The following is a 26467-nucleotide window of genomic DNA, read 5'->3' as shown; positions in this document are numbered from 1 at the left end:
ACAAGTTTGTCCCAATTATTAATGTCAAGGTTGCCATGCCTCAAGGAAAACTTCAGAGACGCTCTGTTGTATTTCCTTCATCTTCCCCAGATTGTTGTTTTTTTTTCAGAAATCAGGACCACAGCAGGGGCGATACTTTATAATCATCAGATACAGTGATCAGTCTTGCAAGGGTTTTGCCTGAATGCTTGTAGATTTAACTTGGAGAAGTGGAAAATTGAACAAGCTTTTGTTGAATGGTCCAACAATAAATGCAGTGAATGTGATGGAAGCCATTGCTTGTAGTATTTCTCTTATTCTGTCATGTGTTGCTGAAATACATACAAGGTCTCACTGCAGTACAGGCATGTGATGATGACAGCTACTCCACACTCTAGGACTTTTGGTGACTTACAAACATCCTTGTTGTCAAAAGCTCATCAGCATAATTTTTGCAAGTTTTGAGCTGGCACAGCTGCTTGGCATTGGACCGCCTTGGCTTTTGAGAGCGGGGAGTGCTTAACTTATAATAAACAATATCTTACACCATAAAGAGAGATCCAGGTGGATTAGTGCATGAGTTATAAATGATTATTGCAGGTATAGCAAGTTATTATGAAGGCTAATGGAATGCTTTCTCTATTAGAAGATGGATTTACATGAAATTAAATATGTAATGATTCAGTTATACAGGACATGGGTGAGAGCACATCTTGAGTATGATGTGCAGTTTTGGTTTTTTTTTTATTTAGGGAAGTTATAAATGTATTAGAAGTAGTATGGAAGCGATTTACTACATTGACACCTGGAATGAGCTGCTTGTCTTATGAGGGAATTGGACAGGGCTTGTTTTCACTGGACTTCAGAAGAACAAAGGGTGATTTGACTGACTAAAATTAAGGGTTGCCCTTTAGGGCAGAGATGTGGGGACATGTTTTGTCATCGAGGTTGTGTGACTTCAGTGTTGTCTGCCTCAGAATATGGCAGAGGTGATTAACTTTTTAAAGAGGATAAATTCTTGTTAGACTGGAGAATCAAAGAATGGTAATATGAAATTTGAAACACAAACCAATAATCTTCTAGAATAGTGGAGCAGGCTTGTAGAGTGGAATAGTCTACTTCGCTCCTGACTTGTACTTGTAAGTTCAGTTATTCCTGTAACAATGAGAAACAGGGAGCCGGAGCCAATGGTCCTTCAAATGGTCCAGCAAGATTCAATGGTAATTGACACTGCAGCATGATTTGTTCTGCCTGTTTCAGATGTTACATAGAATTATAGAGTCACACAGCACAGAAACAGATCCTATAGTCCAAATTGTCCGCGCTGACCCAACATAGAATCATAGAGATGTACAGCATGGAAACAGACCTTTCGGTCCAACCCGTCCATGCCGACCAGATAACCCAACCCAATCTAGTCCCACCTGTCAGCACCCGGCCCATATCCCTCCAAACCCTTCCTATTCATATACCCATCCAAATGCCTCTTAAATGTTGCAATTGTACCAGCCTCCACCACTTCTTCTGGCAGCTCATTCCATACACGTACCACCCTCTGCGTGAAAAAGTTGCTGCTTAGGTTCCTTTTATATCTTTCCCCTCTCACACTAAATCTATGCCCTCTAGGTCTGGACTCCCCCACCCCAGGGAAAAGACTTTGTCTATTTATCCTATCCATGCCTTCATAATTTTGTAAACCTCTATAAGATCACCCCTCAGCCTCCGCTCCAGGCAAAACAGCCCCAACATCCCAATCTGATCTAGTCCCATTTTCCACCACTTGGCACGTATGCCTGTAAGCCTTTTCTATTCATATATCCATCCAGATGCCTGTTAAATGTTGTAATTGTACCCACCTACACCACTTCCTTTGGCAGCTCATTCCATACACTCACTACCCTTTGCATGAAAATGTTACCCTTCAGATCCTTGTAAAATCTATCCCCACTTAAACATATGCCCTCTATTTTTGGAATCCCTCAGACCAGGAAAAAGACCTTGGCTTTTCACCCCATCCATGCCCCATGTCATTTTATAAACCTCTTTATGGTCACCCCACAATCTCAATGCTGCAGGGAATAAAACTCTAGCCTATTTCGCCTCTCCCTATAACACAGCAATATCCTTGTAAATCTTTTTGCACCCTCTCAAGTTTAACATCATCCTTCCTGTAGAAGGGTGACCAGAATTGTATGCAATATTCTAAAAGTGGCCTCACCAATGTTCTGTACAGCCACAACATGACATCCCAACTCCTATACTCATTGTTCTGACACATGAAGCGAAGAGTGCCAAAAGTATTCTTCACCATCCTGTCTACCTGCGATTCCACCTTCAAAGAACTATGCATCTGTACCTCTCGGGACTGTTGCCGAACAGAGGCCATGTCCCTACCATTAACTACATAAGTCCTGCCCTGGTTTGCCTTACCAAATTACAACACCTCACATTTATATATATTAAAGTCCAGCTGCCACTCCTTTCCTCATTAGCCCATCTGATAAAGGTCCTATTTTACTCTGAGGTAATCTTCTTCACTGTCCACGACACCACCAATTTTGATGTTGTCTGCAAACTTACTAACCGTGCCTCCTATATTCACATCCAAATCATTTATATAAATGACAAAAAGCAGTAGACCCAGCACTGATCCTTGTGGCACACTGCTGGTCACAGGCCTCCAGTTCAAAAAGCAACCCTCTGTCTCCTACCTTCAAACCAATTTTGTATCCAATTAGCTAGCTCCCCCTGGATCCCATGTCACCTAACCTTATTAATCAGTCTACCATGTGGAACCCTGTTGAATGCTTTGCTGAAGTCAATATAGACAATATCTACTGCTCTGCCTTCATCAATCTTCCTTGTCACTTCTTCAAAAACTCAATCAAGTTGGTGAGACATGGTTTATCACGCACAAAGCCATGTTCACTATCCCGAACAAAAACAGAAGTTACTAGAAAAGTTTAGCAGGTCTGGCAGCATCTGCGGAAGGAAATCAGAGTTAATGTTTTAGGTTGAGTGACCTTCCTTAGGACTCGCCACAGATCCTGCCAGACCTGCTGAGCTTTTCCAGTGATTTCCGCTTTTGTTTCTGACTTACAGCATCTGCAGTTCCTTCAGTTTTTATTCACTATCCCTAATCACTCCTTGCCTTTCCAAATACATATGAATTCTGTCCTTAGAATCCCCTCTAACAACTTACCCACCACTGACGTAAGACTCGCCAGTCTATAGTTCGCTGGCTTTCCCTTACAGGTTTTTCTAAACAACGGCACCACATTAACCAACTTTCAGTCTTCTAGCATCTCATCCGTGGCTGTTGATGATGCAAATATGTCAGCAGGTGGCCCAGTAATCTCTTCCATAGCTTCCTACAAAGTTCTGGGAAGTATCTGATCAGGTCCCGGACATTTATCTACCAGTATGTGTCTTACGACGTCCAGTACCTCCTCTTCTGTATTATGAACTCTTTTCAAGACATCACTATTTATTTCCCCAAGCTCCTTAGCTTCCATGTCCTTCTCCACAGTAAATACTGACACAAAATATTTGTTTAGTATTTTATCATATGCCACCCAGGGATGGTCAGGTTGATCTTTAAGGGGCCCTATTTTTTCATCAGTTACTCTATTGCCCTTAATGTATTTGTAGTGGATTCTCCTTAACTCTATTTGCCAAAATTATCTCATATTCTCTTTTTGCCCTCCTGATTTCTCCCTTGTCCATACTCCTGCTGCCTTTCCACACTCCTCTAAGGATTCACTCAAAATCAGCCTTCTAATACCTGACACATGCCTCCTGCTTTTTCTTGACCAGAGCCTCCATTTCTCTAGTCATCCAGTCTTCCCCCACACCTACCAGCCTTGCCCTTTACACTAACAGTAACATACTATTTCTGAACTCTCGTTATCTCATTCTTAAAGTCCTCCCACTTCCCAACCATCCCTTTACCTACGAATAGCCTCCCCCAATCAACTTTTGAAAGTTCCTTGTTAATATCATCAAAATTGGCCTCACTCCAATTTAGAGCTTTTATTTTTTTTAAGCAATTCAAACCTTCTCCATAACTATTTTAAAACCAGTATAATTATGCTCACTTGCCTGAAAGTGCTCCGCCACTTGCCCTGCCTTATTTCTCAACAGGTCAAATATTCCTCCTTCTGTAGTAGATGCATCTGCATATTAAATGATAAAGTTTTCTTTACATACTTCCTCCCCATCTAAGCTCTTAACACTATACAGCCCCAGTCTGTACTTGGAAAGTTAAAATCCCCTACCATTACCACCCAAATATTCTTAAAGTTATCTGGGATCTCCCTTCATATTTGCTTCTCAATTTCCTGCTGACTACTGGGGGTCTATATACAATCCCAACAAGATGACCAGCCCTTCCTTATTTCTCAGTTCCACCCATATAACTTCACTTGATATAACTCCCAGGAATATCGTCCCTAAGTATAGCTGTAATTTTATCCCTAACAAAAACACCACTCCCCCTCCTCTCTTTTGACCCCCTTTCTGCCCTTCCGATAGCAATTATACCCTGGAACATTAAGCTGACAATCCTGACCTGCTAATGTGTAATAGCTATTGTATCCTAGTCCCATGTACCCAACCATGCCCTGAGTTCATCTGCCTTATCTGTCAGGCCTCTTGCATTGAAATAAATGCAGTTTAATCTGTCAGGTTTACCTCTCTCAGCCTCCTTGCCCACCCCACACATTCCTGATGAAGAGCTTCTGCCCAAAACATCAACTATTCTGCTCCTCAGATGCTGCCTGACCCTGCCGTGCTTTTCCAGTGCCACACTTTTGACTCTGACTCTCCAGGATCTGCAGTCCTCACTTCCTCCTTATCTCATTACCTGTCAAGCTTTTGGCTTCCTTGACTATTTGACTTGCTTCCCTTATCTACTGAACCAGCTTCAACCTTCTCCCTTTTCTCACTACCACTTTAGTTTCCATACCACCACCACTCCCCTGCCCACCAACTTACCAGTTTAAAGCCTCCCAACTTGCACTAGCGAATCTGCCTGCAAGCTTCCAATTCAGGTGGAACCCATCCCTCTCATACAGGTCATTTCTGCCCCTGAAGAGATCCTAATGGTCCAAAAATGTGAATCCTTGCCCCCATACCAGATCTTCAGCCATGCATTCATCTGCTGCATCCTCCTATTCCTCCTCTCACGAGAACGTGGCACCGGTAATAGTCCAGATACTACCACCCTCGAGGACCTACAAGAGAGAAAAGATAATGGATGCACTAAACATCTCCTTTCAGGATAGCATAATTAATAATATTCTTGTCAAAGAACATTCAGGAAGCAATGACCAGAATATGTTAGAATCGTCAATGAACTTTGTATTTGACATAATTTAATCCAGAACTAAACAATCTGAAATCTAAATAAAGAAAATTCTCTGCAGAACTTCATCCCTTTCCCTACATGTGCCGTTGGTACCAATATGCACAACAACCTCCTGCTGGTCACTCTTCCCTTTCAGAATATTCTGCACCCGCTCCAAGACATCCTTTACCCTGGCACCAGGGAGGCAACACACCATCCTGATGTCTCACTGAAAGCTGCAGAAACAACTGTCTGTGCCCCAGACTAGACAATCCCCTAAAACTATTGATCACTTGGAACTTGACATTCCCTTCATTACAGTACAGCCAGTCACGATACCAGAAATCCAGCTGTCAGTGCACTCTGCTGAGAAGCCATCCTCCCCACCACAGTATCCAAATCGAATCATCAATCCATGCTAAAACATTCGGCCCTACATCATGAGCTCTTGTTTGATGGACACCTTATCAAGTGCCAGATTGAATTACATCATCGAAACCCTCTCCTCATTCCTCCTTCATAGAGAAAAAATGTGAAGTTCCCATTGGTTTTCTAACCAATAGGGGTCGTATATATCACTGGAACAGCATCAAACCCATGTCTTCACTCTTTAAATGTCTATGCTTATCACAGACAGCCGCTTAGTGAATAGTGAATCTGCTAAATTATAGCAGTCAGTTTAAGAAGTCTCACTGACTATTTTTGGGCGATTTAATATTTTTTTCAGCTTATTCACCCCCTGCACATGAAAAATCTCAGCCGATTTCAAGAAAACTGAGAATCTTACAGAAAGTGTATCCTAGTCAGGAAATTCAAACTATAATTTCAGGTGAAATAATGTATGATATTTATGTGCTTTGTAAAATGTGGGTCTTGTCATGGGAAGAGAAAATTCTCAAAGTAGACAATTGTGTTCTCCCTCGCGCCATGACTGGAAAAGTTTTAGTTATATATTGTGGAGTTTACAGTTGCAGGCTTTTTTTTTAAAACAATACAGCGCAAAACAGGCCCTTTAGCCCTTGATGTTGCGTTGACCTGTGAACTATTCTCAGCTTGTCCCCCTACACTATCCATCATCATCCATGTGCTTATCCAAGGATTGTTTAAATCTCCCTAATGTAGCTGAGTTAACTACATTGGCAGGTAGGGCATTCCACGCCCTTACCACTCTCTGAGTAAAGAACCTGCCTCTGACATCTGTCTTAAATCTATCATCCCTCAGTTTATAGTTATGCCCCCTCATACAAGCGGACATCATCATCCTAGGAAAAAGACTTTCACTGTCTACCCTATATAATCCTGATTTGGAGATGCCGGTGTTGGACTGGGATGTACAAAGTTAAAAATCACACAACACCAGGTTATGGTCCAACAGGTTTAATTGGAAGCACACTAGCTTTTGGAGCGTCGCTCCTTCATCAGATGATAATGATGAAGGAGCGACACTCCGAAAGCTAGTGTGCTTCCAATTAAACCTGTTGGACTATAACCTGGTATTGTGCGATTTTTAACTATCTAATCCTCTAATCATTTTGTATGACTCTATCAAGTCCCCTCTTAGCCTTCTTCTTTCCAGTGAGAACAGACCCAAGTCTCTCAGCCTTTCCTCATAAAACATTCTTTCCAGACCAGGCAACATCCTGGTAAATCTCCTCTGCACCTTTTCCAATGCTTCCACATCCTTCCCGAAATATGGCAACCAGAACTGTACACAATATTCCAGGTGTGGTCGCACTAGCATTTCGTATGGTTGCAGCATGATATTGTGGCTCCGGAACGCAATCCTTCTACCAATGAAACCTAACACACCATATGCCTTCTTAGCAGCACTATCAACCTGGGTGGCAACTTCCAGGGATCTATGTACATGAACTCCAAGATCCCTCTGTACATCCACAGTTCAAGAATCTTTCCATTGACCCAGTACTCTCCCTTCCTGTTATTCTTCCCAAAGTGCATCACCTCACATTTAGTTGCATTGAACTCCATTTGCCACCTCTCAGCCCAATTCTGCAGTTTATCCAAGTCCCCCTGCAACCTGTAACATTCTTCCAAACTGGCCACTACTCCACTTAAATCTATCATCCCTCTATCACCGTGGGCGGCACGGTGGCACAGTGGTTAGCACTGCTGCCTCACAGAGACCCGGGTTCAATTCCCACCTCAGGCAACTGACTGTGTGGAGTTTGCACATTCTCCCCGTGTCTGCGTGGTTTTCCTCCGGGTGCTCCAGTTTCCTCCCACAGTCCAAAAAAAAATGTGCAGGTTAGGTGAATTGGCCATGCTAAATTGCCCGTAGTGTTAGGTGAAGGGGTAAATGTAGGGGAATGGGTCTGGGTGGGTTGCACTTCTGTGGGTCAGTGTGGACTTGTTAGGCTGAAGGGCCTGTTTCCATATTATAAGTAATCTAATCTAATCTAATCCACTGAGTTTAGTGTCATCTGCAAATTCACTAACCCATCCACCTATGCCTGCATCCAAGTCGTTTATAAAAATGACAAACAGCAGTGGTCCCAAAACAGATCCTTGTGGCACACCACTAGTAACCGGACTCCAGGCTGAATATTTTCCATCAACCACCATTCATTGCCTTCTTTCAGAAAGCCAGTTTCTAATCCAAACTGCTAAATCACCCTCAATCCCATGCCACTGCATTTTCTCCAACAGCCTACCATGTGGAACCTTATCAAAGGCTTTACTAAAGTCCATGTACACCACATCACCTGCCCTACCCTCATATAGATGCTTGATCACCTTCTCAAAAAAGTCAATGAGGTTTGTGCCCTTGACGAAACCATGTTGACTATCTGAAATCAAATTGTTGCTTGCTGGATGATTATAAATCTTATCTCTTATAATCCTTTCCAAAACCTTTCCTACATTGGAAGTAAGGCTCACTGGTCTATAATTACCAGAGTCATCTCCACTGCCCTTCTTGAACAAGGACACAACATTTGCAATCCTCCAGTCCTCTGGTACTAAACCTGTAGACAACGATGACTCAGATATCAAAGTCAATGGCTCTGCTATCTCCTCCCTAGCTTCCTCAAATAAATCCCATCCGGCTCAGGGGACTTGTCTACTTTCACTCCTTCTAGAATTGATAATGCCTGTTCGTAATTAACCTCAATCCTTTCTAGTCTAATATCTCGTACCTCATTCTACTCCTCTACAATATTCTCCGTTTTCTGAGTGAAAACCGATGAGAAATGTTCATTTAACACCTCTCCGATCTCCACAGGCTCCACACTCAACTTCCCACTTCTGTGTTTGACTGGCCCTATTCCTACCCTAGTCATTCTTTTATTCCTCACATACCTATAAAAAGCTTTACGGTTCTCCTTTATTATATTTGCTAAAAACTGCTCGTGTCCTCTCTTTGTTCTTCTTAACTCTCTCTTTAAATCCTTCCTCGCTGATCTGTAACTCTCCATCACCTCATCTGAACCATCTTGCCTTGTCAACACATACTTCTTCTACTTAACAAGAGATACAATTTCTGTAGTAAACCACGGTTCCCTTACCTTATCACTTCCTCCCTGCCTGACAGGGACATACCTATCAAAGACACGCAATATCTGTTCCTTAAACTAGCTTCACACTTCTATTGTCTGCATCCCCTGCATTTTGCTATCCCATTCTATACATCCTAATTCTTGCCTAATCGCATTATAATTGCCCTTGCTTCATCGATAACTCTTGACCTGTGGCATGTACCTATCCCTTTCCATCGCTAAACTAAACGTAACTGAATTATGGTCACTCTCTTCAAAGTGCTCACCTACAACTATATCAAACACCTGGCCTGGTTCATTACCAAGCACCAGATCCAGTGTGGCCTCCCCTCTTGTCGGCCCTTCGACATACTGTGTTAGGAAACCCTCCTGTACACAAAGGACAAAAACTGATCCATCCGATGTACTAGAGTTATAGCATTTCCAATCAATGTTGGGGAAGTTAAAGTCCCCCATAATGACCATCCTGTTCCTTTCATTCCTACCCAGAATAATTTTGCCAATCCTCTCTTCCTCCTCCCTGGAACTCTGTGGAGGCCAATTTTAAAAAACTCCAAGCAGTGTGACCTCTCCTCTCCTGTTTCTAACCTCAGCCCACACTACCTCAGTAGATGAGTCCTCATCAAAAGACCTTTCAGCCACCGTTATATTATCTTGACTAACAAGGCTACACCTCCCCCTCTTTTACCACCTTCCTGTTCTTAATGAAAGATCTAAACCATGGAACATCCCTTCCTCACCCTGCTCTATCCATGTCTTCGATATGGCCACAACATCCATGCACCTACCTTATTTGGGATACTTCTGGCATTGAAGTAGACACACTTCAAACCAGCTTGCAGCCTGCCAGCACATTCCTGTGACCGTGAAATCCTGTCCCTGTCCTCCCTTCTGTCATCCTCCTGTGCACTGCAACTACACCTCAGGTTCCCATTCCCTTGCTGAGCTAGTTTAAATCCACCTGAATAGCACCAGCAAATTTCCCACCCAGGATATTAGAACCCCGTGGTTCAAGTGAAGACTGTCCTGTTTCCACCTTCCCCAGAATAAGCCCCGAGTACCTGAAACTCTCCCTCCTGCACCATCCTTGCAGCCACATGTTCAGCTGATATCTCTCCCTATTCCTTGCCTCGCAAGGGTAACAAGCCAGAGATAATAACTCTGTTTGTTCTAGCTCTCAGCTTCCACCCTAGCTCCCTGAAATCCCACCTTAGATCCCTATCCCTCTTTCTACCTATGTCGACCAAAGTTTTGTTAATCCCGTATTTATTTTCCAAAGTGCATTGTCAGTCATTCATGTTAGGTAAGACTAGATAATTAATAAAAGATGTCATGACTTCTGTCAACTTAGAGGATCACATAATTCTTACTGCACAGATAGAGACCATTCAGCCTATTATGTTATTACTGGATCTCCAATAATCACTGCCATTTTTGTTCATAATCATTCAATGCCCCCTTGAATGTCTCAACTTAATCTGCCTCCACCACACTTCCATGCAATGTATTCCTGACCTGAACAACTCATTGCTTGTAAACATTTTTTTCACATTTGCTACATTTGGAAATCACTTTAAATCTGTGCCCTTTGGTTCTTGATCATTTTACTATCAGAAAGAGCTTATTTATGTCTATTCTATAAAAACTGCTAATTACTTTGAAAGTGTGCATTAGATCTCCTCTTTGCCTTCTTCCCTCCAAGTTTTAGCTTTAGGTAAAACATTCACAGAGACATTAACTCAACAGGAGGCCATTTGGCCCATTGTGTCAATGTCAACTCTCTGTGGAATAGTCCAGTCACTTTTTGGCTCTGCCTTTAAAAGCGTATCCAGTTTCCTGTTGAAATAATTGATTGTCTCTGGTTTCACCATTATTGTGTGCAGTGAGTTCCAGCACATTAAAAATTCTCTCTCACATTCCCCTTGTATCTCTTGCCCAAACTTTAAAGCTGTTTTCTTTTAGCATCAGCTAATGAAAATGTTTCTTTTTTTATCTCCCTTATCCAAACTGTCATATTCTTGTGCACCTCAATCATATCTCCCTGAAACTTCCTTGTCGGTTTTGTATCTTTCTTTGCATTGATCTTGGCAAATGCCTTAACTGCACCATTTGAATGTTATCCTCTACTGTTACAGATGAACTTTTCTCTTTTAACATAACTTATTCTTTGCCTGGAATTGCAAACTTTGATCAAATAGCTGAACTTCCATGATGTCTATCACAATAAGTTGGAGAAGACATTATTTGATGATGACTATTCTGTAATATAAGATCAGGATAGACTGATCTTGCAACAATAGTGGACTCACCAACGTTAAGGGCATTTAAATGGGCATTGGACATACATATGGATAATAATGGAATGGTGTAGGTCAGATGGGTATCAGATTATTTTCACAGGGCGGCGCAACATCGAGGGCCGAAGGGCCTGTACTGCACTGTAACGTTCTATGTTCTATGGGTGTCAATCTGATTTGATGTTGTGTACCTCATCTGATATCCTGGCATTTAGCACAGGTCAAATTCAAAAAGAGTTAGAAAGAGTGAAATAAATCAAGATAAACTTTATTGGTCCTTATATTTAGATAGAATTTTTTGCTACTGCAATGATTCTCTGCATTTACACTCTTCATGAAGTGTGGTATCAAGGACTGTACACAATACTCCAGCTGAGGTCTAATTAGTGTCCAAATATACGTTCAGCATAATCTCCGTATTCTTGTTCTCTATGCCATTTCAGTGAAGCCTAGAATAATGTATGTTTTATTAGTAGCTCTCTCTACAGCTCCACATTCCTGATGAAGGGCTTATACCCGAAACGTCAACTCTCTGTTCCTCAGATGCTGCCTGACCTACTGCGCTTTTCCAGTGCCACACTTTTCAACTTTCTACCTGTGTTGCCAATTTTAATGACATATGCAAGTATACCAAGTGTCTCTATTCCTATACACCTGGCTGGTATTATGACTTGGTTTTATGGCTGTCCTGTTTGAACGATGTTTTCCAGGCTTGTGGATAAATCCAAACATATGAAATAAGAGCAGGAGTAGACCGTTCAGCCTCTCGAGCCCATTCCACAATTCAATAAGATCATGCTGATCTGCTTGTATTTCAAATTACACATTCCCATCTACTGCTGACAGTCTTTGATTCCATTGCAAACAAGAATATACCTTCCTCTGTCCTAAAAATATTTCATGGCCCCCACCTTCAAGACCTTCTGAAGCAGAGAACTCTAAAGTCACACAACCCTCTGAGAGAAAAATATTTTTCCTTCACCTGGTCCAAAAAGGCTAACCCTTAATCTTAATACTGTGCCCCTTAATTCTTAACTTAGCCACAAGAAGTAACATCTTTCCACATCCACCTTGGATAAGACCATTGAGAATCTTATCCACTTCAGTTAAATTACTGACCTGTTGAGTTTCTCCAACATTTTCTTTGCTTGTTTCAGATTTCCAGCATCTGCAGTCCTTTGTTGTATATCAATCATCATCCTTTTTTGTTTTCAAAAACAAAGATTTATTGACCAATTTTTTTTTTCCCTAAAGTCAATCCTTGCAGAGAGAATTCTCACTCTTTTCCTTTACCTAAAATGTGCATTTGTGTTTGTGTGTGTTTTTTATGGTAGTTATGATGGTAACCATTGCTTTTTAAAAATTCATTCAATGGATGTGGGTGTTGCTAGCTAGGCCGACATTTGTTAGCCATCCCTAGTTACCTTTGAGAAGGTGATGGTAAGCTGCTGTCTTGAACTGCTGCAGTTCATTTGGCATATTTTCATATTACAACCCTATTCGTCAATTAATTGAATAGGTTATTTTATTTCTAAAAATCAATAATTTAGTGTTTATTAAAGAAACCTGTTTGATGAATATTCTTATTTTAAGTCTAATATAGCTTATGATTGGTCAGATTAGGAACTGGGTATAACAAATTAAAGTTATGTTGTGATGTGTAGAGTAGTAGGAATAGAGAAAGACAGCGCACTTCTCCAGTCTAGGTCAGAACACCATTAGTCTCTGATACCAATCACATTTTTAAAAATTTTGACTATAATCTTAAGTATGGTTTATAATATTCACTCTTTTTGTTTTGCCTCTTGAATTACACACTCCCGTTGTAAATATGTAAACTCACGAACAGGAATTAACTGCACTGGCCTGACAATGTAACATTAGGGTTTAGCTCTCTCCTATTGATACATCACATGCCTTCCCCTTTCTCTTTCCCTTTCTATCTGTCAAGGGAAGTCAACCTTCAAGGAATGCTCACAATCTCCCTTTCCCATAGAAATATATATCAATACACCAAATGTGTTAACAGATTTTCATCTCACAACTGTCATAAATGTAAGAATCATAATAATTTGTATTGTGCATGAACTGTATGAAAATAAACAAATAGCCTTATGTCTACAGCACATACCTTGTAACCACTGCCTCATAGTTTTGGAGAACTGCAAGAATGGGGCAAAAGATGTTTCTAACACTGTGACTTCATTTGATTAGCTTTACTTCTCAAATGAAGTAATTCTATTCTCAAATGAAGTAATTCTATCCTGGCTATTTTCACATATTCTTTACCTGATGTCTTTTATATATTTTACCTTATAGAGAAGAGTCACAAAACATGATTAGAAATTATTCACTTGAGAAACCTTCTATTTTACTTCCTTATTCAACGTATCTATATTTGTCACAGAAAAAGACAGCAGGGTATTAGACTTCAAGCTCAACTTTGATAGTTTTGTGTTACAATCAACCATCAGCCAGCCTGCAAAACATTTCTGATAATAAACATGTTACCAAGACCCACTAATTGTTATCTAGTTCCACCAAGATACCTTTATCCATTGTCCATGATTTGCTTTCACTAGTGTCAATTTCACCACCATGAGTACTTCCCAAACAGTGTCACTTCTTGAATTCCATGTTATAGATTTCTACTCTAAGTTGTCTCTTGATTAGATTTCAGAACCTCAGAGAGGAAGCTCATATCACCACCTCACCCTAGTCAACTTTACTCAACAAACATTTGATCTTTTTCTCTGCTTTTGTTCTTTGGCTTTTCTGCTTTTCTATCTCTATGCTCAAGTGTTTGCTTATGTTCTTTCCTTCATTTTCAACATTATCTGCTCCTGTGTCAAGACAACCTCAGCTTCAGTCTGCCAGGCAATAAACCATTCAACATCAGGCAAGGAATTCTGTTTCTCCATCCTGTTAAGTATTATGGGATGTTTCTAATTTATATCGTATCAACTGCGGAACAGAAGAGCAGGAAGTTAGATTGCATAGTGAAAACGTCATGTGCAAAAGGAAAACTCTGGTCAGACTGTAAGGAATGAATGAAAGTTGGGCATTCAAGTCCAACCGAAAATGTACAGGTAACTGGTTAGAATGAGGAAAAGTGTTTTGGAAGATCAGAACAGTCTGATGGTACTGGAGTGATATTAGTGAAGAAAGTAAATAGAAGTTAGAGCCGGGGAGGGGGGTGAAAACCAAGGGATGACTAGTTCCAAGATAGAGAAACAAATGAGATGGGTGCAGGCAACAATAGTGGACTGCGGATCCAAGCTGCACTAGGAAATCCCATGAAAATGAACATATTCATTTTCTTAAATCGAAACCGAAACAACTGCGGATGCTGTAAATTAGAAACAAAAACAGAAATTGCTGGAAAAGCTCAGTTGATCTTGACAGCATCTGTGAAGAGAAATGAGTTCTAGGGAAGGATCACCAGACCTGAAATGTCAACTCTGATTTCTCTTCACAGATGCTGCCAGACCTGCTGAGCTTTTCCAGCAACTTCTGTTTTTTATCCATTTTCTTATTCATTCACTGGAGGCCAGCATTTATTGCCATCCCTAATTGTCCTGAGAAAATGGTGGCAAGCAGCCTTCTTGAACTGCTGCAGCCAATTTAATGTAAATAGTACACTGTGTTGTTTGAGATGGAGTTCCAGGAAGGTATGATGAGTGGAAGCTACGAGTGGTAAGTAAAATATTTTTTAAAAATTAGTTAAATTCAAATAAACCTAATCTGGCAGCAATAGAAAATTTACATTTGGAAACTTATAAAGAAAAATGTAAGAGATTAAAATAATGCTAGCTCATGAGCAAACCATCTAAGAAACCACTTTCAAGATGCAACAATGATAATTGACATTCCTTGTGGTTCTCTTCATTGTCTAGTAATAGGAAGCAGAGAAAAAAAATGTTCTTATGGCTGTTTCCATGGCTACTCTTCCTTGGAAAAGGAGACAAGAAACTTAGAGGCTGGAATCCAAAGTAGGCAAAAAGGAAGCTGGAAGAACACAGCAAGCCAGGCAGCATCAGGAGACGGAGAAGTCAGCGTTTTGGGTGTAACCCTTCTTCAGGGCTAAATGTGGGGGTAGGGGGAGCTACAGATAAGGAGAAAATTGGTGTGGGGTGGAGGCCTAGCAGAATGGTGAGGTAGTGATAGGTGAACACAAGTAGTGGGTACAACCTGATTGGTTGATAGGAAGGATGAATCTGGTTGGTAACTGGAAGGAAGAGTCAGTGGGTGAAATGGAAGGGAGGAGGTGGGGCTGGATAGGAAGGTTATTTGAAATTTGAGAACTCTGTAATAGAGGGTGTTATGGGTTGAGGTGGCCAAATACAGGGTGCTGATTTTGAATGGTGAGCAAGTTCTCCGACTGGAGGTGAGTAGAGGAGAGTCTTGTGAACTTACCCATAGCAACCTGAACTAGACCTCCTCCCATCCTGTTTCCTGCAAAAACTCCATCCCGTTCTCCCAATTCCTCCATCTCTGTCACATCTGCTCTGATGAGGTGTTCCACTCCCAAGCATCCTAGATGTCCTCCTATTTCAAACAACATTTCTTTTCCCCCCTTGGCATGCAGACAGCCCTCCACTGCACATTTCCCACTTCACTGCTCTAAAACTCCCCTCCAAACGTAATAAAGACAAGGTCCTCCTTATCCTCACTTTACACTCCACAAGCAGCACAGTGGTTAGCACTGCTGCCTCACAGTGCCAGAGACCCGGGTTCAAATCCCAACTCAGGCGACTGACTGTGTGGAGTTTGCACATTCTCCCCGTGTCTGCGTGGGTTTCCTCGGGGTGCTCCAGTTTCCTCCCACTGTCCAAAGATGTGCATGTCAGGTGAATTGGCCATGCTAAATTGCCCATAGTGTTAGGTAAAAGGGGTAAATTTACGGGAATGGGTGGGTTATGCTTCGGCGGGTCGGTGTGGACTTGTTGGGCCGAAGGGCCTGTTTCCACACTGCAAGTAATCTAATCTAATCTAAAGCCTCCACATCCAAAGTATCATCCTCAAACACTTCAGCCAACTCCAATTAGGACCTGACCACCAGAAAATCTTACTCTCCCCACCCTTCTCTGCTTTCCACAAGGACCATTCCCTTTGCCACTCCCTGGTTTGTGCTACACTTCCCACCAACCCTTCAACCTCCCTCGGTACCTTCCCCTGTAAGTGAAAAAGATGCAACACCTGCCCATACATCACCTCCATCCACCACCCCAAACAGTCCTTCGAGGTGAGACAGAGGTTTACCTGCATCTCCTCCAACCTAGTCTACTGTATCCTGTGCTCTTGATGTGGTCTTCTCTACATCAGTGAGACTAGGTGTCCATTTTGCTGAGCATCTTCACCGAGCCTAAAATGGCCAGCCTGACCTCCTGGTCACTGCCCATTTCAATCCATACTCCCCCTCTGACATGTCCATCCTTGTCCTCCTCCATTGCCAAAAACTGAAGGAACAACACCTCATCTTTCATCTGGGCAGCCTACAGCCTGAGGGACTAAACACTAAGTTCTCAAATTTCAAATTACTTTCCCACCCATTCCCAGGCTTCACTCTTCCCTTCCATTCCACCTACTGACCCTTCCTTCCAGCTACCAACCAAATTCTTCCCTCCCATTGACCAACCAGGTCATACTCACTCCCTGTGTTCACCTATCACGAGCTCACCATTCTGCTACTCTGCTACCCCACCTTCCCCTCTGTCTCTTTACCTGTAGCTCCCCCTAACCCCACATCTAGTCCTGAAGAAGGGTTATACCCAAAATATTGACTTCACCACCTCCTGATGCTGCCTGGCTTGCTGTGTTCTTCCAGCCTCCTGCTTGTCTACCTTGGAACAAGAAGCCAGTCTATTACCAGAGGGTAAGTCTTGAGGAGCACTGTTCAGTATCGAGCATAACTAACCAGAGATTCTTCCATTCTTACTATCTGCCTTTGGCATACCAGAGGGTTTACAGATTAATTGATAAGCAACCTGTTTGGCCACATTCTGAATGCACCTTATAAGGCTGCTGGAGCTCAGATGCAAGGATACTATGCACTGTGCCTCAGGACTTCATTACTGTTGAAGGTTCGAAAGACTGAAGCCTAATTATGTTCCACAGTATGTAAATAATTTGGACTCAGTACTGGAAGTAGAATGTCAGTTTTAAGGGACAGGGTCGGCCATTTAGGACAGAGATGAGGAAAACTATCTTAACTTGGAAGGTAGTGAACCATTGGAGTTCTTTACCACATATGTTTGTGGAGGCCTATTTATTAAGTATATTTAAGAAAGAAATAGATATATTTCTACAAATTGAATTGGTCAAGTGTTAGGGGGAGAGTGTGGGCATATAGCATTGAGATATAGGATCTACTGTGATCATATTGAATGATGGAGCAGTTTCAATGAGCCTAATGTCCTACTCTTGCTCCTACTTTTAATGTTCCTGTGTTTTTAAAATCTGCTAACAACATAGTAGTATGAGACAGGCAGAGGATTGAAAAAGAGTGTAGAAAGACAAACAAGTTAATAGAATGAGCAACAGCAAAATACTGTGAATAGAGCAAATCTGAAAATAACACTGCTGGAAATACTCAACCAGTCAGGCAGCATCTGTGAAGGGAAACAATTCAATGCTTGATTAAGTCCTATTATTGTAGAATGGGCAAATTGGGAATTAATGCGATTTAATAGGGATATTGGAGTGAGTTACAGAATACAATCTTGATTTTTTTTAAACCAATGGCAGTTAACTCACGTTGATAAATCTTTATTTTAACTTTCCTAATTCTTATTCTCAGTGTTTCACATAGACAAGCCCCCATTGTCAACAAGTTTGCCTCTCTCAGATAATGCCGGTGGCCCGGTAACTTCCGAGTCGGGAAAATTGTTCGGGCTTGTCAATGCGCCCTCTGGCCCTTTTTATAGACACGAATATTTGCAGGATTACCTTTAAGTCTATATATTTTTTTGTTCGGTGTACCGAACCATCAATTAATTCGGAAATCCAGGGCTTAGAAAGTCAAAACAAAACGGTCAGGACGTCATGTGTAAGTTTTTGAACTGTCAGGTGTTCTAGCAGCAATAAAGCATGTTACCTCTGAACAAAATGTTACCCTGGAGTAGTTGAAAGTTGCCGGAAGTGGGCAGCTCACAATGAGCCAGGTGAGCACTCGCTGCCTTTCCCCAGGCAGTAAGTCCTACACCTCTCTAACATGTTTTCTTCTTACCCGCCTTTACCATAAAAGGAAGAAGGAAGCTGGCGAAAAGCAAGGGCGAGCCGGCTCCACCATGGTGACCCTACTCGAGCGAAACTCCAAGTGTCAGCAGCAGTCTGCTCCACCTCCCCAGGTAGGGAACACGGCCCTTACTCGATGTTTGCGGCTCCTCCCCCAGAGAACGCGAGGCTGCAGGTAGCAGGCGTTTCTCAAACCTTTCTTCACCTTGAAACTCATCCATTCCATCTGTTTACAGTGTACCCAATTCCAGAGACATGGGAGTGAACCTGGTGACAATCGTGCTGCTTCTGACCAAAACACTGAGTCGTGCACAAGGTGAGTTTATAATGACAACAGTCCGTGTGTTTGTCTTACGCGGAGGGAAAGCAAATCTGCTCCATGATCTTCAGTATTTCCTGAGGTATCTGATACTCAGTGAAATGAAATGTTTAATTTTGCATAACGTTACCTAATGTGACTAACCGTCATCTCCTCGCTTCGAAATTATGAATTGGCACCTGAGTCTTGCATTGATTTCTGCGGGAGGTGGGGAGATGTTCTGTTCCAACAGCCTTATTTTAATCCATTCATTTGATCATCTCGTTGTATAAAGTGTTTTTTTTAATCGTCTACTTGTTCACGTTTAGCAGTCAGTGCTATCAGTCAAATGTTCAGATATGCTCACTTCGGGCGCAGGCACATTATGCCCCCGGTTCAGGTTCTGATTATTAATTCCTCCATTGTTTTCCTTAGCAGGTTCCTGCTCTTCTGGAAGTGCACTCACTTGTGAAGACTGTTTGAGGATTGGGCCGCTGTGTGGTTGGTGCTTCCAGGAGGTAGAACAAACACTTTTAAAAGAATGCCACGTCTTCCAAGGGCAATCTTTACTCCATTTATTTTATTTTAAATGTGTTATAAAAAGCTTCTGTTTCTGCTGCTCACTCATGAGTTTGACCGTGAAGTTAATATTTAATCCATCAAAGCCACAGCCTTTTCCTCTGGACTTGTGTGTTTTATTTGTGACAATTGCAGTCAGAAGTACAGTAAATGAGTAATCCATTCTATAGATGGTTTGAAGGTATTGAATATGTGTTTGCTCGTCGCGTGTACAGAAGAATACTGAAGGCGAGGGATTCTAAAAAGTGAATCCGCACCTAAAATATGGCTCTCATATGTGTTTCAAACCGGAAATTTACACCAACTTAAACCCTATCTGTTGTTTTACATGTGTCCTTAACTCATTTAAGTAGCCTCAGGCTTAGAAAATTAAGGTCTTGAACAAACTTGTACAAATATTCCTCTCAAATTACATGGCGAGTGAATGCAAGCTGATGGAATAAAATGTGTGCTGTATGTTGTTTCAAAAATAGTAAAGATATTCAAAAACATTAAGAATATTTTGAAGATTCAAATGGGATGTTGGTTTGGAGATATTAATATTACTGACTGACTGACATATTTAAGAATGTTAGCAAATAAAATATGATTGTTAATAAATTTCAAAACTCTTGAACACTTATATTTGGAAAGTAGTTTTATTACCATGGTTGATCTAAGCATTGAATGTGTATTGTTTATATCAGGACTTCAGTGACGAATCAAATTTTGGTGGAAGATGTGACACCCTTGACAATCTCTCGTTGCGAGGATGTCCTCTGGAGTTTATTGAATCCCCTGTCAGCCACCTTAGAGTTGTAAAAGGCGAGCTTTTAAGCTTGACCAGCGAGAAGAGGGACGGGAAAAGGATACAAATGTCCCCACAAAAACTTGTACTTAACCTGCGACCAGGTAAACACAGTGAAGAGTGATATTCTTGTGTTCCTCGAAATGCATCTGAAAAGAAAATGCAACTTTTCAGATAATAATAAGTATAGGTGTCCTGGGCAAACGATAAATTCCTTTTTAGCCTTGGAATGCCTGCTTCAGAAAGCCTTGAAATTGCTGCAAGAGTGAAATCAAAGCATATTTAGGGGGTTAAACATTCCGTAAAAGGGATCAATTTTAAACAGGAGCAAAAAACAGATTCCCGCTTTCTAAAATTAAAATCCTTGAATACCCATAAGCTGCAAGTAACAATGTGCAGGTGGACTGAGTTAAAATAAACTACAAAATTATAATCTAGAATGTTACTGTACTGGAAACTAGAGGATAAAGATGTTGAATTTTTTCATGTGGCAAAGTTCCATTGAAATTGATAATCCACGATTATTAATGAGCAGAATGAACAAGAATTGAAAAACTATAAATCAAAACATTAAAGCCTGTAGACATCATGCATCCGATTAGATGTTTCTTACTGATATCTATTCAGCACGTCAAACATGGTGTTAATCATATAACTTTCTAACAGGCAGGCAGCTGACATTTGGAGCGGATGTGCGGCAGTTTGAAGATTATCCAGTCGATCTCTATTACCTAATGGACCTTTCTGCCTCTATGATTGATGACCTGAACAGAATTAAAGAACTGGGCTCCTCTCTCTCCAAAGAAATGGCTAAACTGACCAGTAACTTTAAACTGGGCTTTGGAGCATTCGTAGACAAGCCAGTATCTCCTTTTATCAAAACTACGCGGAAGGATTTAGCCAATCCCTGCTGGTAAGCAACTTATACTGTTTTTAATATACAGATTGTACATTCCTACATTCTTCAGGAACCCAGCAAGGGTACAACATTCAGGGTGCTAAGAAGTAATTTAAAATAATCTTGTTGACAATGTTTCTCTGTACTCATCCCAACTCAAAATAAAACATCTCCTTTCAAAAAGAGGTTGGATATGACTTTCACCTCAAAATGGCCAAGAAAGTCAGTTATAAGGGCAATCAGGGAAAGACAATAAATATTGGTTTTTAACAGCATCATCCACATACCTTGAGCAAATTAAAAACAAACTTTATTCCAAGTCAAAATTGCTGTTCTCCTAAAGCACAGCAAATTATTGTCCCTAATCTCTCAAGTCCTTGAGTGCATCAAAGCAGGGATCAATCAGACACTTGTGTTAATTGGGGTAGTGCAGGATGGAGGAATCAGTCCTGGTGCAGCTGAATGGTGGACCAAGCTGCAAGAGGTTTTTCTAATGCTGTCATAATACCATGAAAATGTTTCTACCCTTAAAATTGATACAAGACCAACATTTTATAATTCAAATCTTGAGTGTTTAAAGAATCCAAATAGCTGCTGGCAGCTTTTTCAATTTGCAAAGGAATGAATCAGGTGCAGCCATACCAGAGTAAGAATTTTCAAATAATTAGAACTAGAGAGAAAAATCAACCAGGCACAAAAAGCTACACAGAATAAGACACTATGGGGGGAATGACTTGCAACTTGCTTACCTCCAGAGTCCGATTGGACTTTACATGTGAAAAGATGAAGTTAATGTAAATATGAACGTACATGGTGTTAAATTATCGCATAAGCTCTTCCCTAATACTATACCTTCACCAGCAGATGGAAATTGCTGAGGAAAGCTATGTAAGTGGAGTTTAAAACTGCTTGCAAGGATTAGATTCAATGTAATAAATAGTTTTGAGACAAAGAGCTTAATTGCTGGAACTTAACAATTATCCTATACTTATAAGGATAGTTACCCTATCAATGACAAGACTTAACTTTCTACTATCAATTTACTTCATACTAATCAAGCAAATGCAGTAATCCATGTCATTCAATGCATGGGTATTGCCAAATGCCAATTTCACAAAGCTCACAGGACAGCACTGAAACGTGAATAGCAAATGATTGATACCAGCATTTAACTGCATCTACAGTTGTTATACTTACTTGCATAACTGTGAGTGCATCAGCCTCATCATTATTTTGGCAAGAAAATCTGGTCCAATATAATTGTCACCTGACGACATTTTTAAGTCAATCTGTGTGCAGGAACATTTTCCATTATTTGAATGCATGGGAAATCTAGCCTGTTAACCTCAAGACTGTTAAAATAAATGGGTCTATATAATATGGATTATGCAAATAATACACTTCAAAACATAAATCTATCTCATAAGCTGTTTAGAGGGATATGGGCTAAATGCTGGCAAATGGGACTAGATTTATGTAGGATATCTGGTTGGCATGGACAAAGGATTTGCTTCCATGCTGTATAACTCTATGACTTTATGACTCTAAATTATATCTCTTTAGTTTCATTAATATTTCAAACATTTAATTGTGGATGTCTTTACTCCACTGCTTTAGCTTCACTGTAAAGAGAGTTGTATCTGATAGTGATGCTATACTTGTATTATCAATTCATAAGGCTTAACTTGGCATTGGAAAATTGATATGAGGGAATATCTCACTCTGCTTGGATACAATATCAAACTGGATTGAAAGTGTGCTCCTGAGCTCTCTTCCATTTCCCGAACTGTATCTACATTAAATTAACATGTCTAAACCATGTTGGGTATGCCTCGTACACTGAAAACATTTAAATACATGACCATTATTTTAAAAAAATAACAAGTTGCCTCCAAATGATACTAATGCAACAAGAAACCTCTGCAACACTCAGTAGATAAAAGTGAGCTATGCTAATAATTGCTCTTTATATTCTGGTTAAAAGTGATAGATTCAGTGTTCTGATTTGCTTTTTCTGACTGGAAAATTATGCAATCGTACAGTATGGTACTACTGCTTTCTCACAACATTTAGGATAGTTAAAAAAAATGACCTATAGCATGCTTACCTTCATTGAAAGGGGGTTTGAGTATAAGGAGAGATATAGACACATAGAAAATAGATGCAAAAGTAGGTCATTTGGCCCTTTTGAGCCTGTACCACCATTCAATATGATCATGACTGATCATGCAAATTCAGTACTCTCTCTCTCTCTCTCCCTCTCCCCCTTTAGACGACAGGGTCATATCCAGCTCTCTTGAATATATCTAATGAACTGGCCCCAACAGCTTCCTGTGAGAAAGAATTGCACAAGTTCACATCTCTTTGAGTGAATAAATTCTTCCTCATTTCAGTGCTGAAAGCCCTACCCCTTATTCTTTTACAGGGAATATTCCCTTAGACTGGACTTCCCCAACAACTTCTTCCCGCATCTGGCCTGTCCAGTGCATTAAGGATTTTGTATGTTTCTATGAGATCCCCCCCCTCATTCTTCTTAATTCCAGTGAATACATGCCCAGTCGATCCAGTCTTTCCTCATATGTCAGTTCTGCGATCCCAGGAATCAGCTTGGTAAACCTTCACTGGACTCCCTCAATAGCGATAATGTATTTCCTCCAATTAGGAGACCAAAATTGTACACAATACTTAAGGTGTGGCCTCATCACATCCCTGTATAACTGCAGCAACACATCCTTACTCTGAAACTCAAATCATCTCTCTATGAAGGCTAGCATACCATTAGCTTTCCTCCCTGTCTGCTGCATCTGCATGCCAACATTGAGCAACTGTTCCACCATAACACCCAGGTGTGCAGCCTTACAGAACTTTAGTTCGGCCATTCTTGGAAGATTGTGTGCAATTATGGTCACCACACTACCAGAAGGATGTGAATGCTTTGGAGAGGGTACACAAAAGGTTAACCAGGAAGTTGCCTGGTATGGAGGATTTTGGCTATGAAGAAAGGTTGGATAGACTGCATTTATTTTCACTGGAACACAGGAGATTGAGGGACAACCTGATAGATGTTTATAAGATTATGAGTGGCATGGATAGAGTGAAAAGCATGAGGCTTTTTCCCAGGGTAGAGGGGTCAATCACTAGGGTCAATCAAGGTGCGAGGAGGAAAGTTTAGAAAATATAAGCGAGGCAAGTTTTTTTTTTGCACAAAGGGTAGTGACTGCCTGGAGTGCATTGCTAGAGGAGGTGGTGGAACCAGCTACAATAGCAGTATTCCAGAAACACCTGGACAAATACATGAATAGGAAAGGAATAGAGATATACGGATCCTGTAAGTGAAGACAGTTTTAATATGGAGGGGCAAAATGTGTCAGCGCAGGCTCAGGGCTAAAGGGCTGTACCTGTGTTGTATTGTTCTTTATTTTTCACTTTAGCCGATTTTTTTTCTTTCAAAACTGTATTAAATACCAGAAGTGTAGTTTCACCATAGGAATTTTAATATAGAAATTTAATATGTCAATATTCCTCCTGAGAAAATGTCAAATGCTTTCTACTGGAAAATTAAGGATAATGCTATAAAAATGGACATAATCGTTATTTAGAAGATTCACCCTTTTCCTGATTAAAAAATTCTTTTAAGTTTCTTTCAACTAATTGCGCAAAATTCTGCTGCATAGCTTTTCATGAGGTGATTAATATTTTGTAAACTCAAGTGTTGCTATATTTGGAACTTCATTTTGCTTGGAACTGGAAAAACATTGTATCTTTTTTTAAATAGGACTCAGGACGCAGAATGTTTGCCCACATTTGGTTATAGACACATGCTTTCACTGACTGAGGACACAACAAAATTTAATGAAGTTGTTCAAAAACAGCAAATTTCTGCCAATGTAGATGATACTGAAGGAGGATTTGATGCAATATTACAAGCAACTGTCTGTAAGGTAAATTAACCTCTTGAATTTACTTTGCTGTGTCATTAAACATTGCCATGCAGATAGGGAACAAATAGGTGAAGTGTCTAAAAACAACCTGTATTAAAAATAATCTCTATTTTAGGAAAAGATTGGTTGGCGTAATGATTCCTTGCACTTGTTGGTATTTGTGACTGATGCTGATACACATTTTGGAATGGACAGCAAGTTGGCTGGAATTGTCATACCTCATGATGGGAAATGCCACTTAGATAATGAGAACAAATATACAAAGTCAACAGCAATGGTAATGTTTTTAAAAATACTTTTGCTTTTAATTTAACATCATTTATTTTGAAAGACAAAAGGATTGGATGCAAAATAGCAAGATTTTGTGGGCTGCTTATATTCCAGTTCAAAGTTTAAAAATTCTGAAGCTAAATTGCCATAAATCAAGTTCCTGAACAGACTAGAAAAAGTTAGTTCTTAACACCACTCTTCATGTTGTTTAAAGTATATATGAAGTTAATTTAAATTTAATCTTCTAAGTTTTGATAAATGTTCATTTTTCAGTGTAGTTTGCCAAAACCTGAATTCTTCAATTCAAAAAATACCACAACGTGGAGGATACCTAATGTTTAAGTGTGAACACAGAAAGGTCCATTCTTGATAGTTTCCAACCAACCAATGGTGCTCATTCAAACTCAGTTGACAAGAAAGTGGTGTCACAACTACCATGCAGCTAATGTTTCTCTAACAATACTTAGTTGTGGTATGAAACCTAGTTTGCATGAATATTAAAGGTTTTTTGAAGTTTATCAGCTTGTTCATTAAGCATTTCTATATTTACTTTAGCCATACATTGCTGCAGTCTTAGCAATAATTGCTTCAGGAAAGTTGCATATACAAAGACTGTTTTCTTTTTACTTTTTCATTCTTGTTTGTCATTTCGCTCCTAATCTCACCTTGCTTTCTTCCTCTTTATTGCAATTTCTGTAAAATAATTGGCAGAGTTAACAATTTCAGCAAATACTTCCAGATTAAAAAGATTCTTCAGGGCCCTCTTGTGGTGCAGTGGTAATGTCCCTAACCCTGGACTGGGAAGCCTAGGTTCAAGTTCTATCTACTCCAGAGTGTGCAATCACATGTCTGAGCAGGTTGATTTAGAAAAATGGATTAAATAAAAATTCATCAGTGAGCTCTTCTGGTGTGGTAGTAGTATCCCCACCTCTGAGCTAGGAGGCATGGGCGGCATGGTGGCTCAGTGGTTAGCACTGCTGCCTTACAGTGTCAAGCACCGGGGTTCGATTCCAGCCTCAGGCAACTGTCTCTCTGGAGTTTTCACATTCTCCTCGTGTCTACATGGGTTTCCTCTGGGTGCTCTGGTTTCCCTCCACAGTCCTAAGATGTGCAGGTTAGGTGGATTGGCCATGCTAAATTGCCTGAAGTATTCAGGGGTGTGTAGGTTGGGTGCATTAGTCAGGGGAATTATAGAGTAATAGGGTAGGGGAATGGGTCTGGGTGGGTTAATCTTCGGAGGGTCAGTGTGGACTTGTTGGGCCAAATGCCTGTTTCCACTCTGTAGGGATTCTAATGAGGTTCCATCTTCTCCAGAAGTGT

At 40.6% G+C, this 26467-nt stretch overlaps 1 protein-coding gene across 4 annotated transcripts in view; it reads left to right on the top strand.

Annotated features, from left to right (window-relative positions):
* The window catches only part of itgb6 (integrin, beta 6), a 116678-nt gene that overhangs the window by 7353 nt on the left and 82858 nt on the right, over nucleotides 1-26467 (top strand). Inside the window, exons 2-8 of one of the 4 annotated variants that reach the window (XM_072579439.1) lie at nucleotides 18385-18487; nucleotides 18611-18690; nucleotides 19108-19190; nucleotides 19938-20142; nucleotides 20705-20951; nucleotides 24712-24877; nucleotides 24993-25154. In XM_072579439.1, coding sequence (XP_072435540.1) covers nucleotides 18630-18690; nucleotides 19108-19190; nucleotides 19938-20142; nucleotides 20705-20951; nucleotides 24712-24877; nucleotides 24993-25154 — 924 coding nt within the window. In that variant the 5' untranslated portion in view covers nucleotides 18385-18487; nucleotides 18611-18629. Of the gene's footprint in view, nucleotides 1-18329; nucleotides 18488-18525; nucleotides 18691-19107; nucleotides 19191-19937; nucleotides 20143-20704; nucleotides 20952-24711; nucleotides 24878-24992; nucleotides 25155-26467 lie in introns of those variants that run through there. The other 3 variants (XM_072579442.1, XM_072579443.1, XM_072579440.1) reach the window with 3 other exon arrangements.

This window comes from Chiloscyllium punctatum, chromosome 10 (genome assembly GCF_047496795.1).
Source record: "Chiloscyllium punctatum isolate Juve2018m chromosome 10, sChiPun1.3, whole genome shotgun sequence".
Classification (NCBI taxonomy): Eukaryota; Metazoa; Chordata; class Chondrichthyes; order Orectolobiformes; family Hemiscylliidae; genus Chiloscyllium; species Chiloscyllium punctatum.
The sequence above is the reverse complement of the archived record's forward strand: the minus strand, read 5'-3'. Positions and strand labels throughout refer to the sequence as shown.